At 48.6% G+C, this 15,932-nt stretch overlaps 3 protein-coding genes across 3 annotated transcripts; all 3 read left to right on the top strand.

Annotated features, from left to right (window-relative positions):
- Positions 1-440: 440 nt before the first annotated feature.
- Positions 441-3,771, top strand: dnajb1a (DnaJ heat shock protein family (Hsp40) member B1a). Its single transcript, XM_068750329.1, has 3 exons — positions 441-971; positions 1,589-2,151; positions 2,256-3,771. The coding sequence occupies exons 1-3, from the start codon at positions 761-763 to the stop codon at positions 2,484-2,486; spliced, it is 1,005 nt and encodes a 334-aa protein (XP_068606430.1). The 5' UTR covers positions 441-760; the 3' UTR covers positions 2,487-3,771.
- Positions 3,772-6,065: 2,294 nt separating this feature from the next.
- On the top strand, positions 6,066-7,963 carry gipc1 (GIPC PDZ domain containing family, member 1). The gene is made up of 6 exons (XM_068750328.1): positions 6,066-6,371; positions 6,467-6,652; positions 6,740-6,920; positions 7,197-7,309; positions 7,421-7,502; positions 7,791-7,963. Exons 1-6 carry the CDS (start codon positions 6,066-6,068, stop codon positions 7,940-7,942), a joined length of 1,020 nt encoding a protein of 339 aa, XP_068606429.1. The 3' UTR covers positions 7,943-7,963.
- Positions 7,964-9,964: 2,001 nt separating this feature from the next.
- On the top strand, positions 9,965-15,427 carry LOC137906035 (E3 ubiquitin-protein ligase TRIM35-like). The gene is made up of 6 exons (XM_068750327.1): positions 9,965-10,486; positions 10,643-10,738; positions 13,863-14,093; positions 14,187-14,209; positions 14,288-14,406; positions 14,559-15,427. The coding sequence occupies exons 1-6, from the start codon at positions 9,965-9,967 to the stop codon at positions 15,119-15,121; spliced, it is 1,554 nt and encodes a 517-aa protein (XP_068606428.1). The 3' UTR covers positions 15,122-15,427.
- The last annotated feature ends 505 nt before the right edge of the window (positions 15,428-15,932 follow it).

Below are 15,932 nucleotides of genomic sequence, written 5' to 3'. Positions count from 1 at the left end.
AGCCATAGATGAGGAAATTCACAGCGAGAAGGTTCCGGGTTCGAGTCCTTTCTGTGCCGAGTGAAGTGTGGTCTCCCCCGTGTCTGCGTGGGTTCTTTTCCAGCCTCCTCCCACCTACAAAAATACACAACTTGTAGGTGTGAGTGTGTGCGTTTGTTTTGTTTGGCTTTTGTGTGGCATGTGACGAGCTGGCGTCTCATCCGGGGTGTGCCCCGCCTCCCGCTCGTAGTCAACCCGGATAGACTCCAGTAACACCCCGCAAGGCGGATGAACCGGCTGCAGGCGAGACGGTCGCTCGATCAAAGGAACTTCGTATTCGTGCAGCGTATGTGTCTGTCACTTCCGGTTTCTTACGAACCCGGAAGTTGTTGGGAGTGATTCCTCTCGTCGCGGTCGGTTATGATGACAGACATCAGCAGTGCTAGCTTGTTCCAGAAGTTTCTTCGGTCAGTGCGCGCGGCTCAGCGGGTGAACGCGGTCACTCCCGCACACGTACACGCGTTGTCGTGTGGCTTAAATAAAGAAGACGACCGTCTACAGACTGCTAAGGGGAGCTAGCTGTGCGTTAGCTAGCGGTGCGTTAGCTAGCTGCGCGTTAGCTAGCTGTGCGTTAGCTAGCGGTGATACCGTCCGCAGTGCTGTCATTCGCGGCAGCGGAGGCTCTGCCGCGGCCTGTCTGGATGTGTTGGCGCCTAATACCGAACCGAGGACGCGGGGCAATGTTTTTATGAAGCGTAGGGATATCTGACCGCTCACTGTAATGGGTAAAGATTACTATCACGTCCTCGGAATAGCGAAAGGTGCCTCCGAAGAGGCGATAAAGAAGGCGTACAGAAAACAGGCCCTGCGCTTCCACCCCGACAAAAACAAGTCTCCCGGAGCCGAGGATAAATTCAAGGAGATCGCGGAGGCCTACGACGTCCTGAGCGACCAGAAGAAAAAGGATGTTTACGATCGATTCGGAGAAGAAGGTAAGATGAACTCTAATGTGTTGTGACGCGCGTTTCATGTAGCATTAGCTTAGCGTGGAAGGTTATTCTGTGTTGCTCAGCTGTTAGCTCATCAAGGTGACGCAATAACCTTTTTGTTTTGTTTCATATATATTTAAATCTGGCGTCACTGGTTCTATATTGGAACGTTTGCGCGTCTGCAGCAGCAGGAGAAGCGACTGGAAGCAGCCTGCCAGTTTGTCTGTCTGTTTATTGATCTGCCTCATTTAATCCTGTTTGGTGACATTTAGCAGGTTCTCACAGGAAACTAGCTCCAGCTTTAAGTGTGACATATTTATTGGTTTGTCTAAAAACAAAGTTAATCTGCTCGTTGTCTTTCTTTTTTTCTTTTTTTTTAATACTTTGGTTATTTCCTTCGAAACACAGAACGGTGTTTTTAGTTTTAGTTTTAAATCTAACAATGATAAATATTCCAAACCCTGAAGAAACGGCGTCTCTATTTTTCCGGCGGTTAAGAACGCCTTGTGTTTCTGACGCGTCGTTTCTCGTTGCTTGTCAGCCGGTGTCAGGCTGATAACAAGATAACCAGAAGTTGCTTATTTGTGGCTTAAACTCTTCTTCTGCCTGCTCTTCTCTAGGATTAAAGGGAGCGGCCGGTGGTGGAGGCGGAGGACACGGCGGCCCGAGCTACAACTACACCTTCCATGGAGACCCTCACGCAATGTTCGCCGACTTCTTCGGCGGCCGCAACCCTTTCGACCAGTTCTTCTCACAAAACGGGGACAATGACGTGGACAAGGACCCGTTCGGAGCGTTCGGCATGGGCGGGTTCCAGAGGCCGTTTAAACCCCACCCGGGCGTTCGCCGCAAACCTCACGAGAAAAAGAAGGACCCGCCCGTGGTGCACGAACTGAAGGTGAGCCTCGAGGAGGTCTTCTTCGGCTGCACCAAAAAGATGAAGATTTCCCGCAAGAGACTGAACCCGGACGGCTGCACCGTGCGCAAAGAAGACAAGATTTTGACAGTTGATATCAAGCGCGGGTGGAAGGAGGGGACGAAGATCACCTTTCCCAAGGAGGGGGACGAAACGCCGTCAAACATCCCTGCAGACGTGGTGTTTGTGGTAAAGGACAAGCCCCACCCGGTGTTCAGGAGGGAGGGCTCGGATATTATATATCCTGCTAAAATATCCCTCAGAGATGTAAGTGGACGCGAACGGCCACGGGGCTTTGTCAAAAAGCTGCAGGGGACTGAAAGTCCACCAGGCGTTGGTGTCGTTCACTAAATCTTTCTGTCTGTCTCCAGGCGTTGTGTGGATCCACGGTCAACGCGCCGACGCTGGACGGCCGGACCGTCACCGTGACCTCCAGAGATGTCGTCAAACCTGGAACCAAGAAGCGCATCGCCGGCGAAGGCCTCCCGCTGTCCAAGTGCCCCGAGAAGAGGGGGGACATGATTCTGGACTTCACGGTCCGATTCCCCGATAAGCTGGGCCAAAGCACCCGAGATGCGCTGAAGCAGGTCCTCCCACTCTAACGCGAGTAGAGGATGGAGGGGGGGGGGGGGCGTCTGTGCGTTCAGCTGAAGGGTTAAGGGTTAATGGAAAAAGCCCGGCAGGTTAATCCTCAAAGGTGTCTTGAGATGACGGAACATTAAATGTAGGATGTGAGGATTTATTTTCGCGTCGGCGCTGGACTTGCTGCAAGACGGCTTCCTAACTATTCCTCAGGTGCGGCGACGCGTCCTCGGACGTGCGGTAGCCGCAGCCACCGGCTGCGTTAAAACGAGCGTGTCGCTGAGCTGAGCGCCTGCGTTTCGGTTGGGGATGCTCTCGTATCCGGATCGGCCCAAAGTGGCCAGTCGGCAGTAAAAGCCCGCAGCGGCAGATTTAGCATCCAAACTATGTGGAACAAATGTCATTAAAATATGCAAAAACCTATATATGGTATTTAATATTAATATATACATAGGGTATTTAATACTGAGTACTACTCGGCACTCTGTGATTTTAGTTCAGTTACCAGGACGTCAGTAAGGTACATTTATTCTACCATCCAGTTTGTTTCCTGTTTTAACCTACTTTTGGGAGGCGTCCCCGTCGATTTATAAAAATGTGTGTGCGTCTACGAGTGTGTCCGGAGCGAGCGCGCGTCGGTGGCGGCGTGTTTATTAAAAACGTTTTGCCGATCACAAAAAAACGATAAACCCATAAACCCAACACAATGTGGGAAGGAACGAACGCTGATAGACGGCAAGACGTGTTGCACGGCGAGACAGGAAGTCATTAGTTGCGTTATAAATCTGTAAAGCTGCCCCCCCCCCCCCCGTCATGTGACCGGCGAGTCGTGCCTGTTTACTTTGCGTTTGCACCGCGTTCCGCTGATATTGCAGCTTCACCTCGTCTGTAATTACTTTTAAACGCTTCTTGTTTTTATTTTGGCGCTGCTTTCCGCAGACGCCGACCGGCCTGTGGATTCTAGTTTTTGTTTACCTGACGGCATTACTTGAAGACGAACAGTATCAGGAAATGTTTCACAGATCAAACGACTACTGAACCGCGTCGCATCGAAAGCTGAGCCCTTCTGGGCTCGCGGCGATGAAGACGAGGAGTTTGGTTCATCGGGATATTTGGGTGTATCTGGCGTTGACTTTACTTCTTCCTGCTCTTTTTTTTCTGACATTCCTCAGGTTGGGATAAAATATATTTAGATTTTCAACAACAAATCTTTTCTGAATTGATTATTTGAGCAAATGTTTTGATAGATCTTTCCTATGCAGTGATGATTTACATGTCCTCATTAAAAAGACAAATATCTAATTATTTACGGCCTGTTTGTTATTGAGGACATTTTAGCAAGTAAAGCGCCCCCCCCCCACCCCTCTTTCTAATGTTTAAAATGTGAATATCATCATTTATTTGGCTAGATTTTTTTTTACAAAGGTTAAGTCTATTTTATATGCATCAAGGTTATTCTTACTGCAGTATAGGCTCAACAACAGAAATAGAACTGAACTATATATTAAATAAATCTGGATAATTTGACAGGGGGCCCCTCCCTCTGCTGAAAAGCCTGAATTAAAATTAGCGATTTTTGCTTCTAGGAATTATAATCAGATTCTGTTGTGAATCTGGACAAAGGAGTTGATATGAATGAAATTACTTCGTTTCCTTCAACAATTAAAGAGTGCCTTTCAGCATTTTTTTTTTATCATAAAATTAATTCTCATACTTTGATGAAATTTGGAAAAAGTGGGAAAAATTAGACAAGGGAGCCGATGAATTTCAGACACTGCCTGAAGGCCCCGTACATTAATTAATGACAACACTTTCTCATGATAGATGATTAAAATATTGGCTTTGGGCTTGACCTTTTGCGTTCGTTATCCCATCCAGGCAGGACAGGCTTCCGGCTGACGTGGAATCTTGGAGTTGTCTTCATGGGCGACGGTCGACTGACAGTGGGAAGCAACAACATTTAAAAAAAAAAAAAAACTTTTTAACATTTTGTTTAATAGCTATTCTCTGGAAACGTCCTGGAAAAACGCATCCCATTATAATAGGGCATGGGCCTTTATTTCAAGCAAATTCACCATTATGGTGCCATATACTGTGAGTGTGCAAACACCGCCACCTTGCGGAGATAATGTTTAATTACACCAGGCGGAGGTAAATAAAAGGAAACGCCTTTATATGATAATCGTGTACTGTATATTAATCGATTTTAATGATTTCTTGATCATCCAAATATAAAATAAATCTGAGAGACTGAGTTGTGGAAGTTTACTCTTTCTCAGGGGGTACAAAATACAATCAGTATCAGACGATATAAGGACAAAATGACACTTAAAAATGTTACATCAGAATAAATGTGGGCAGAAATGATGTTTGACGATTGCAGGATCGATCACGCATCATGATTGGTGAAATATATTAATTAAATCCCGTCAATGTCTAAACTAATCGAAACTATTTCAATAGTAATAAAACTTCAAAGGAAGCAAGAATATGCATTTTTCCAGTAGCTAATCTAAATATTCTATATCGACCTGTAGGCTGGATTAACCCACAGATATGTAGTTACGCAACGAGATCACTAGATAGCGCTACTCTCGCTGCTATCTGAGAACTAATTGACACGTGATAACTCAAGGTAGTTGTATTTACTACAATACATGAGCAGGTTTTGCCATATAAAACACGAGTTCTCTTACAGCTAATTAAAAAAGGAACCCGAGGCTGCTAACCCGACGCATGTTTCCCGACCCCCATTTGTTTGATGAAGATCACACACTCTGCTCCACTGTGAAGCTAAGATTTACGAGGAGACCTGAAGGCGTCATAGATAGTTCCACCCCTGCTACACAGGAAGGAGGCTAATTCTGCGTCGGCACACGGATACCAGACTACCTCGCTATTAGTCGAGGCTGATTCTGCGCCCGTCGGCGGCGGGGACGTAAATAAAAACAGACTTTGTCCTCAAACGTGACGTCTCGGTTCTTATTACTCACCCGCAGTAGCGGCTAGCAGGCTAAGCTAGCCAGAAAGGCTAACGAAACTCCCGCTCCGGTAAGAATGGCTGGCCTGCTCTGGTTCTCGCGCTGTTTCACGTTTAGACGTCATAGTCAATTAACCTGATCGAGCTAACCTCAGAGGGTTAACCCGCTTTGAAGCGTGTCGCAGTAATCAATGATTTATCACTGGCTTCGTTTTCAGTAGCTACATGCTAACCTCGCCCAAAAGGAGCTGTCGGTGTGGAAGATGCGCTCCACAGCCCAGTTAGCAGCTAACACTAGCCTCTCTCTCCCGTCTAGCCAAGCAAACCTAATGCTAAGGGAAAGCTATCAAACAATATCCCGCGCTGATATCCGGAAGTGTGACGTAACAATCGTATTAAAGGGAATGAAAGCGCTTCTGTTTGTGTTTCTGTGCTCCAGCTGAGGCTCTCCCACCGCAGGGCTGTTGTGTGAAGCTGCGCTGATGTGTGGATCTGTGACCCGGTGCAGCACCTGGCTTTTAATCTGGAGGAGCAGCGGATTGGGCTGAACAGGTGTCCGCTGGCTTGGATCGCACCTTCACTCCCGGAGCCAGCCTGCGCTCCTACCTGCAGGAGCACGATGCCTCTGGGCTTGGGAAGGAGGAAGAAGGCGTCCCTGTTGGTGGAGAACGAGGAGGCTGAGCCCATCCGTTCAGGCGTCAACGTGGATGGTCTGGACGGCGGCGGCGGCGGCGGCGGCGGCGTCGGGCTGGGAGGCGGCGCCGCCTCTGAAGGGCTGCCTCCCCCACCCGGCAGTTTGCGACCCCGCCTCGTCTTCCACACGCAGCTCGCCCACGGCAGCCCCACGGGCCGCATCGAAGGCTTCGGGAACGTGCGGGAGCTCTACGCCAAGATCGGCGAGGCCTTCGGGATACCTCCGGCAGAGGTGAGCCGTCCCGCCGGCGTCGACGGGACGCTTGTGAAGCTCTGGCGGTGTGTTAATCTCCCGTGTTTGTGCCCCCCCCCCCTCCCCCTCCACAGGTTATGTTCTGCACCCTAAACACTCACAAGGTGGACATGGATAAATTGTTGGGAGGCCAGATTGGGCTCGAGGATTTTATTTTTGCCCACATCAAAGGACAGAAAAAGGAAATCGAGGTGTTCAAAGGAGAGGACGCCCTCGGGTTGACCATCACCGACAACGGTGCCGGCTATGCTTTCATCAAGGTGAGAAACGCAGGAAGCGGATCGATGTCGAGCGTCGAGGGCCTTTTACAGGATCCTAATTTATTTTTTATTTTTTACCATCGTCAGAGAATCCGGGAAGGGAGCATCATCCACCAGATCCAAGTCATCGGCGTGGGCGACGTGATCGAGTCGATCAACGGCCATCGTCTGATCGGCTGCCGACACTACGAGGTGGCGAAGATGCTGAAGGAGCTGCCCAAAGGGCGGGACTTCACCATCAAGCTGGTGGAGCCGCTCAAGGCCTTCGGTAAGTGGGAGGGGACGAAGGGCGGGGCCACCCGGGACGTGCGAGGCAGCGCGACTCGCGCCTTGTCTTTGTCCTCGTCCAGCAGTCGCAGCTAGCGAACAAAAGCCACGCCCACATGTAGGCGTGGCCGCTTTTCTGTTCTTCACGCCAGATCGGAAACCGCTCCCTGCGAACACTCGTAAATGAGGAAGGCGAGGAAGATGAGGCTGTTTGTTTAAAGGGTAAGAAGTGGGAATGACGAGGATAAAGCCGACTGTTTCTGGGATCTGTGTGTAGATATGATCGGCCAGCGTTCCGGGGGCTCCAGGTCGGCGTCGGGGGTCCAGCTGGGGACCGGCAGAGGAACGCTGCGGCTACGCTCCAAAGGCCCCGCGACTGTGGAGGAACTGGTGAGTCCGATTCCGCCTCGCAAATCTGAAGGCAATCTGCGTGACGTCGTCTGAGTCTGTGTGTGTGTGTGTGTGTGTGTGTGTGTGTGTGTGGCGTTCTGTTCCCGCCAGCCCTCTGCGTTCGAGGAGAAGGCCATCGAGAAGGTCGATGACCTGCTTGAGAGCTACATGGGCATCCGAGACGGCGAGCTGGGTACGTGGGCGGCGCTACGGGCGCCACAGTTATTTAGTGCGCCTTCCATTAGGGGAAAGCATTGCCTCGGTGTATGGGTGGTTGTCATAGCGATGTCATCTGCTCCGTGACCAATCACTGGTGTCAAATATTTCCACGCCGCCTTTTTAGCACCGTCTCAGCTTTTGTTTTGGAGCCTCAAATCGGCGGATGCTAGAATCAGGGACTCTTCTCCAATGGAAAAGTGAGAAGCTTTGACGCGTCCCGTGTCCCGTGTCCCGTGTCCCGTGTCCCTCTCTGTGTCCTCAGCGGCCACCATGGTGGAGCTCGGGAAGGACAAAAAGAACCCCGATGAGTTTGCCGAGGCTTTAGACGAGACTCTGGGCGACTTTGCCTTCCCGGACGAGTTCGTGTTCGACGTGTGGGGCGCCATCGGCGACGCGAAGGTCGGACGGGTGTAAGGGCAGAAGCTAATGGAGCAGAGCAACATTTTGTGTGCGACGTCCGGACCCCCCCCCCCCCCCCCCCAGTGTATACCCCTTTGGGCGTCTGCCTGGACAAAGGGATTAATGCCGGTTAATGGGGAAAGACTGCGATGACTTCCCGACGGCCTTCCCTCGTCTTCAGACTCTATCCGCAAACCTGATGGAGAGCCCCCCCACCCCCCCCCCCCCCATGGACGGCGACACGCCCTGCATGCCATTCACTCTGGTTGCTGGCGGCGGAGCAGAAGTCTCTGCTCTGGGAGTGTTAACGGACTTGAAGTTCACTTGGCAAACAAAGATGTGATTTTGTTTTTCCTCACGTTACACTGTGTTGCACTTCGCTGTAAACCGTCAAGCGCAGATTGCACCGATCCTCACCCAGGGCGCCACCCAGTGCGCCACGGCCGTCGCTACAAGGCCGTCGCTACAGGGCCGTCGCTACAAGGCCTCCACTCAGTGTCGCTGTTACGGTTCGGTAGGAGCGCTCCTCCTTCTGTTTTGGTTAAAGAAAAGCTGCAGCTGCAAAGCTGTTAAAGTGAAGTGAAGCTCGCCGACTAAATGATGAGTAAAACGTCTCCTCCCTGCGGCGAAGTGAAGTGCAGCTCATTCCTCGTCTTTTTCAGTGTCCTTTGAGCTTTTATTGAAGGCAATGAAAAGTTTATGTTTTTCCAGATTTTGTGGAGAATGCTGACTTTTCTTTTTTTTTTTTTTTTTGTTTTGTTTGTGTTTTTATGAAGTGATGTCTTAAAATGAAATTTGTGCAAACAGATGAAGAATGCATCCGCATCAATTAGAGGCATTATCCGAGGCAGCATTAAAGAGGTGTGGACGGGCAGATGTAAAAAGACAGAAGAGAATGCCAGTTTCTTTCATGCATTCTTATTATTTTTTAACGTTTTTGTTACGGTTGTGTATTCCGGCGCACGGTGATGAAACGTCCAGCATCTTGTCACTGCAACAAAAGGATACCGACCTTCTTCCATCGTGTGTGGTGACTCGTAGACTCCAGCCGGCGTCGGCAGGTGTTTTGGTGTTAACCTTTTCATTATGCACAAACGAAAGAAGCTATTTTGTAGTTTTGTTTGTATCTTCCGAGTCGATGCGCCTCTAAACAGATTATGTAATTGTTGCTAGAACACATTGTTTTAATGGCTTTGTATTACACTGTCAATGTCCAATTATAATGCGCTAATATCAACGTGACCGCGTCTCTTCTCTTTGATCTTTCCCGAACACAAAACGGAATCGTGCGACTCCAAAAAGAAAAATCAGTCTGTAAAAGCGTAAATAGCTAGAAGAGCACTCGGAGAGCGCAGACCTCCGCCGAGCAGCTCATTCCCCTCCTGATTGGATTTACAGCGTCCCCATGGTGATCTGGATCATCATCAAAAGGTTCTAAAATGTTCTCGGTATCTTTATACACCAACCATGAAAAGTTTTTGGGGCAGATTTTCTGAACATTTCATCAAGATTTGTCTGCAGCATTTATGAAAGCACTTGAAATTTATATTTACCTGCTGTTTTATGTTTCTGGGCCTCCATCGGTTTAAAGATATCACACCGGGGGGGGCTTTGAGCTGCTCACTCCTGTAGCATCCTGAATTATAAATGACTTTTAAGCAGACAGTGAAATCACTTCAAGTCTCATCAGTGGTGATGTAATAAGATACACCTCAGTTAACGTGATAGCGTTGGCTCGAGGGGGGGGAGGTCACCTGCAGGTGACCTCCATCACTGCTATTTCTCAGAGGTATTTATTGTCACAATAGGCGTGCTCTTTTTCCACTAGAGGAGCGTCCACAGTGCATCGACCCTGCTGTTTGGCTGGGCTGGACTCGTTCTGCTCCACAGACCCGCGGTCTGGCCGGCAGATGAGGGCAGGCGATGCAAACCTGTTCTCCAGGTCCCCGTCGAGCGACGACCCCAGCTGCTCATAGAGTCTGCCCAGATTCGTCTGGAGACTCAGAGAGGAGCACAGCTTCTGAATAATCCCCCACCATGGCGCTGCGTCCTCGCGCTGCCTCCCAGCCTGGAAGGCTTTCTTTCTCACACAGCTCCAAGGTTGCTTCGGCGCTTCGGCCGCGGGCTGTTTCCACGCGGTCCAGCGCCATGCTGGAGGACGAGCTCTCGTGCCCGGTCTGCTGCGAGATCTTCAAGGACCCCGTGGTGCTCAAGTGCAGCCACAGCTTCTGCCGAGCCTGCCTCCAGCAGTTCTGGAGCAAGAAAAACGGCAGGCGAGAGTGCCCCTTCTGCAGGAGGAAGTGCTCCCTGACGGAGCCCACGGTCAGCCTGGCTCTGAAGAACGTGGCCGACACCTTTCTGAGGGAGCAGGAGGGCGCGGACGCCGGCGGCACGGGGGAGACGGCGTGGATTTCGGAAGAGAAGTGTGCCACACACGGGGAAGTTCTCAAGCTCTTCTGTCTGGATGACTTGGAAGTCCTTTGCTGTGTGTGCCACACGTCCAAGAAGCACCAGGGACACAGGGTTTGTCCGCTGGACGAGGGAGCGCAGGACCTCAAGGTGACAGGAAGTAGTTTAAGCATTATAGCTTCTTACTAGCTATGTAAATTCAGAATCACTGGAGAAAAATGGGCTTGGGGGGGATCGCTTGCACCCGACACACAACCGCTGTCGGGTTGACGTTGCCTTGTCTGACACCGCCCTTCGCCCTTTCAGGCCGAGCTGAAGAAGGAACTGATTCCTATCAAGAAAAACCTGCGGTGCCTGTACGAAGCCAAGCAGGAGTGTGATGACACAACGGTCCACATAAAGGTATCAACAAACAAGGACGTCCCAGAAGCGCTGGCGCCAGCATGGCTGCAGACCGGACCGAAGTTCAGGCACGCTCCACGGCGTTGCAGACACGTCGGCCGCGGCGTAATGAGCCCCGATTCTCCCAGAGAGCGGTCGGAAAAGTTCCAATTAGGATTCTAGGGAATGTGGAACTGGTGCAGTGTGTTTCAGAGCGATACTGGATGAATTCTGTGGCAGAACTGGAGAAGGAAGTTGAGTCGACACGTGTCGAGGACTGACGCTTTTAAATATTCCAAATACAGGAAAGGAAGAATCTGCTGGTATTACATCTAAATTTAAATTACATACCAGCAGAATCTAAAGCAAAGATGGATAGTTTCACCACTTTGTGAAAATTTGTGTGTAGGGGGGGGGGGGGGGGGGGGAATAATAATACATTTTATTTATTTAGCGCTTTTCTAAAAACTCAAAGTTGCTTTACATGTGTACATAAGATAAAAACAGCAAATCAATACAGAAAATAAAAGAGGAACTTGAAAATAAATGAGATAAAATATAAAAATCTAAAATTATAAATTAAAAGCAATGTTGAACAGTTTTTTTTAAAGTTCTTTCTTAACCCTTGTATTATGTTGAAAAATAATTACGTTGTTTATGTTAGGGTCATTTTGACCCGCACTGTGTAAATCCACTCAAAACAGTAAAAAAAAACGCGTTAAACCAATAACATCTTCATTTTAGATTATATGAACATTTAGAAAAGAGGTATACAATACATTTTTAATTCCAACACTATATTTAAGAACTATTTGAAGTTTTTTCCTCTTCATGAACACTTTTTTTTTTTCATTCGACTTGCTCCATTTCCTCAGATTTTCAATGTTCAACAGCTCTGGTGTCGCGGTTGTCAAATCGGATCACACAAGATATCATGTGAAATGTCTCCAGAGACATTGTTGCTCGAAGGATTGGCCTTCCATTCTCTTGATTCCACAAACTTGCAGTTGCTTCTCCCTTTGACCTGTAGACTCCAGCTAATACCAGAATTCCGATGTAAGCATGCTAGTCAGTCTGATCCAGTGGCTTCCATTTCTCTTGAAATACACGCCTTCCCTCCAAATTGGTCATGTCCAGTATAATCTTCTCTGTTGGTGGGGATATGAAGAGCTGAAATGCTGATTGAATATCATCGACTCGTGTGACAGCAAATCTTGTAGGACCGGGAGTCATTTTGATGACATTGGAAGATGACAGTCCACCTCGGCTTTGGTGTGGTGCTGTTGACCATTTTATATTACCATCTATAGATGCCCATGTCCCCTCTGTGGATGATTATTGCTGCATTCCTTGGTTTTCATCTGATGGAGAGACAATGGCAGACTCGTCCTCTGAATCCTCCTCATTGGAGGAAAATTGACAATCTGGATCATCAATAACTTTGTCCCCGGTCTCTGAAATCTCTTCCTCTGCATCACTAAAGCCAAAGTAGCATCAACTGTAAACCTTCTGGAGCTCATTTTTGGTGTGTTTGTCAAAGAGATGACATGAGAACAGTGACAAGGACAAGGGAGAAAAAGTTCCTCCTCTACTCACACCTGGGTCTCTGTGTCAAAATAGCTATTCAGAGAGAGTCAAAATACAAATAATTGGGCAATCTAAATAAAGGACATAAAAGACATCAATGTTTATTTTGGATCTGAACAGTTTCTTACCCTCATTAAAGTGTCCGGGTCAAAATGACCCCAACATCATATTCGTATACAAACTCTGCACAGACATTATACTACACATCAAGGTGTCCAGATTTTACACACAAGTTCATGACCCAAGATGAGGAAAAGTCACAAAATTGTATGACGAAAAATCAAGGATAACCAGTACTTTGGTCAACACGAAAACTGAAACGGGTCAAATTGACCCTTAACATAACATAAGGGTTAAAGGTGTTTTGATCAGAACAGGCTCTTGGTGGTTGGGGTAGTGAGTTCCAGAGTGTGGGGGCAGCGATGGAGAAGGCTCTGTCTCCCCGTGTTCGGAGCTTGGTCCTACAGGGGAGGGACAGGTGGTTGGCGTCGGAGGAGCGGGGGGAACGAGATGGGGTATGATGGTGGAGCAGACCCGTTAGGTATGGGGGGGGGGGGGGGGCAGATTGGAGGGCTTTGAAAGTGATGAGGAGGACTTTAAACTGTAGCCAGTGCAGGCTTTTAAGGACCGGGGTGATGTGTTCACGGGTGTGGGTGAGGAGGCGAGCAGCGGCGTTTTGGATGTATTGCAGTTTATGTAGGGTTTTTGATGGAATCGTTTTTCTAGTTGCGCTCTTATTATCTATCGTCTATAATCATCATCAAAAGATTCATAAATCCCTGAGCGTGACTAATGATTACAAAGGCAACATGATTCTCTGACACATTATTACACGGGGTCTGGACTGTTGTGTTTTTGCTGCATCTGATAATCTAAGTTAACTCTTTCAGTGCCAATAACGTCTAAATACGTTTTATATAACCCAAACATTCACTGCCAGCCCTGACATTGCAATCTGCCTCTCTTCAACGGCCAATAACTCCGGAACGGAAAATGGTAGGAGCGCACTTTCTTTTACCTGATGAAAGAAGAGACTTTGATCTTTTGTTCGTTACGTTCGGTGTCTGCTTAGACACTGCCCTGCCAAATTCTGCTGCCTCTCAGAAGCTTTGACTTCACAGTAAAAGAGTCTTGGAAGGAGACCGGCCTGCTTGCAGTTCAGACGCGTCCCTCTTGAAAATGTGTGGCACGTTATTTTTATTAATTTATCCTTCACTTAACCAGGAAGTGCCATTGAGATTATAAATCTCTTTTTTGAGACCTGGCCAAGGTAGCAGCAAACACCAAATAGGACAACAGGGGGGGGGGGGGGGGGTGGACCTTGGACTGTTGCAATCGTGCAAGAAAGGGGGCAGAACTCCACTTTTGGAACTGCAAAAATTACAGCCGTCTCTTCCCAAATGTTGTACCGAACATTATTAAGAGAAAAGGTGACGCAACACAAGGGCATACAATGGCCTTGTTACATCTAAAAAAAAGAAAGACGAAAATGGGAAAGGTGTCACAGGCATGTATGAAAGTCAACAACCAATGAGGACCTTGTTCTTTGTGCTGCTAGAACCAGACTCGGGCCACCGAAAAGCAGATCAAAGACTATTTTGAGGAGCTGCTCCAGTTTCTGCAGCGGGAAGAGACGGCTCGACTGGCGGCCCTGCAGCAGGAGGACGAAGAGAAGAAGGCGCTGGTGAAGAAGAAGTCCGACGGCATCACCAGTGGGATCCTCGCCCTCTCTCATGCCGTCATTGCCGTTGAGAGTGAGATTGCGTCGAGCGACGCTCTGTTCCTCAAGGTGAGAGGTTGAAACGCGCCCCCCCCCCACCCACCCCCTGTGAATTCCTCTCAACCTCGCGATCAGTTGTGTAAGACCGTCTTTTCATTTCAGAATTATGTCAACACACGGAAAAGGTAAGAGTCAAAAAGTCAGATCCAGCTTTAGTTATTCCGTAGTGATCAATTCCTGCAGGATTGATCTTTCTCCCATAGAGCTCAGATCCCCCAGAAAGATCCAGGAAACGTTCCCGGCGCGCTCATAAATGTTGCCGAGCACGTCGCCTCTCTAAAGTATCACGTGTGGCAGAAGATGGCAGAGCTGGTTCACTACAGTAAGCACTTACCGTAAGCTATTCAATACAACCAATATATATCGATCACCAGATTGATTAGGATGAAAAGGAAGCGGTGCATCTGAAGTCTTTTAGGATTCACTCCGTGCTTCGTTGGACTCCATTACCTGGACTTTCCCTTTTCCTTTCAGCGCCCGTCGCTCTGGACCCAAACACCGCCTACTCCTGGTTGTCCCTTTCCGGAGACCTGACGAGCGTCGCCAACGGAGGATCCCTTCAGCAGCTCCCGAACAATCCGGAACGCTTCGGCAACTTCGTGTTCGTGCTGGGCTCGGAGGGATTCGCTTCGGGTCGCCACGCCTGGGAGGTTGAGGTGGGAGACAAGCCGGACTGGATGCTCGGGGTGGTCAAAGGATCCATTGACAGAAAGGGGCGCGTCTCGGGCTGTCCCGAGGGGGGCTTCTGGATGATCTCCCACTACGAGGGCAAGTACTCGGCCATGACGAGGCCCAGCATGCCGCTCCGCCTGGAGGGAGCGCTGACCCGGGTAAGGGTGCAGCTGGACTACGATGCCGGAGAGGTGAGCTTCTCCAACCCCATCAGCATGACGCCCATCCACGCCTTTACCGACTTCTTCTTCACTGAGAAGATGTATCCCTTCTTCTGCCCTGGGGCTAACATCAATGGTAACAATCCCAAACCACTTAAGATCTGCCCCGTCAAGGTGGCTGTGTGGAACAGCGCGACATGGTGATCTGGGAACAGATTACAGAGGACAGAAATGTGCCAAATATAAGAACGCACACAGTGATGCAATGAAATAATTTTAGCATGCAGTGATGGAGACAATGTAGTTGTTTTGAGAATGGAATGACCACAAGTGACCTGGATGCGTGCTTCTCCAGCGACATTGCTAAGTGTTGGACTGCAGCGGATGTCAAATTGTGCACTAAAAGGCTTCGGCCTGTAAAAATCTTTTATTTGCAATTTTACAGCCTGCTTACAAATAACAGAAAATGATTAATAAACAATGAATCATTATGAATGGTGTACACACACACACATCATCCTTGTGTGTGTGTGTGAATTGTTTTCTGCGTATTTTAAGTACAAGATGATTGAACAGTTTGATTTGTGAATAAAATTGAATGTGCAATGGAAATATTTTCATGATTGGTCTGGATGGGGCTTGACATTTTCAGGAAGTGTTGGGAATGTTACCAGGAAAAGATGATTATATTTTGGCAATGATCCAGAAGAGATCCTGGATTCTGGATCACTTTGACATTTTTCGTTAACATTGCAGTCAATGGAGCTTCCTCAATAGCTCTGTTAATTATTGACCGATGTTTATGGCATTTGACAGTCATGTAGGGGGGGCTCTAACTTACCACCAAACTTCATCTGGGAACAAAGAAACAGTGAATTCTCCCACAGTGAAGCAAACATTCACATTTAAACCGACATTTGTGGGTGAGTTTCCGTTTTCTGCTCCATTAATGTGACACAGAACATTTTGTTGTAATATTACTCTCTGAGCACCTTTAAGCAAAGACATCAAATTG

This window comes from Brachionichthys hirsutus, chromosome 16 (assembly GCF_040956055.1).
Source record: "Brachionichthys hirsutus isolate HB-005 chromosome 16, CSIRO-AGI_Bhir_v1, whole genome shotgun sequence".
NCBI classification, from domain to species: Eukaryota; Metazoa; Chordata; class Actinopteri; order Lophiiformes; family Brachionichthyidae; genus Brachionichthys; species Brachionichthys hirsutus.
This window is presented reverse-complemented; position numbering and strand designations above follow the sequence as displayed.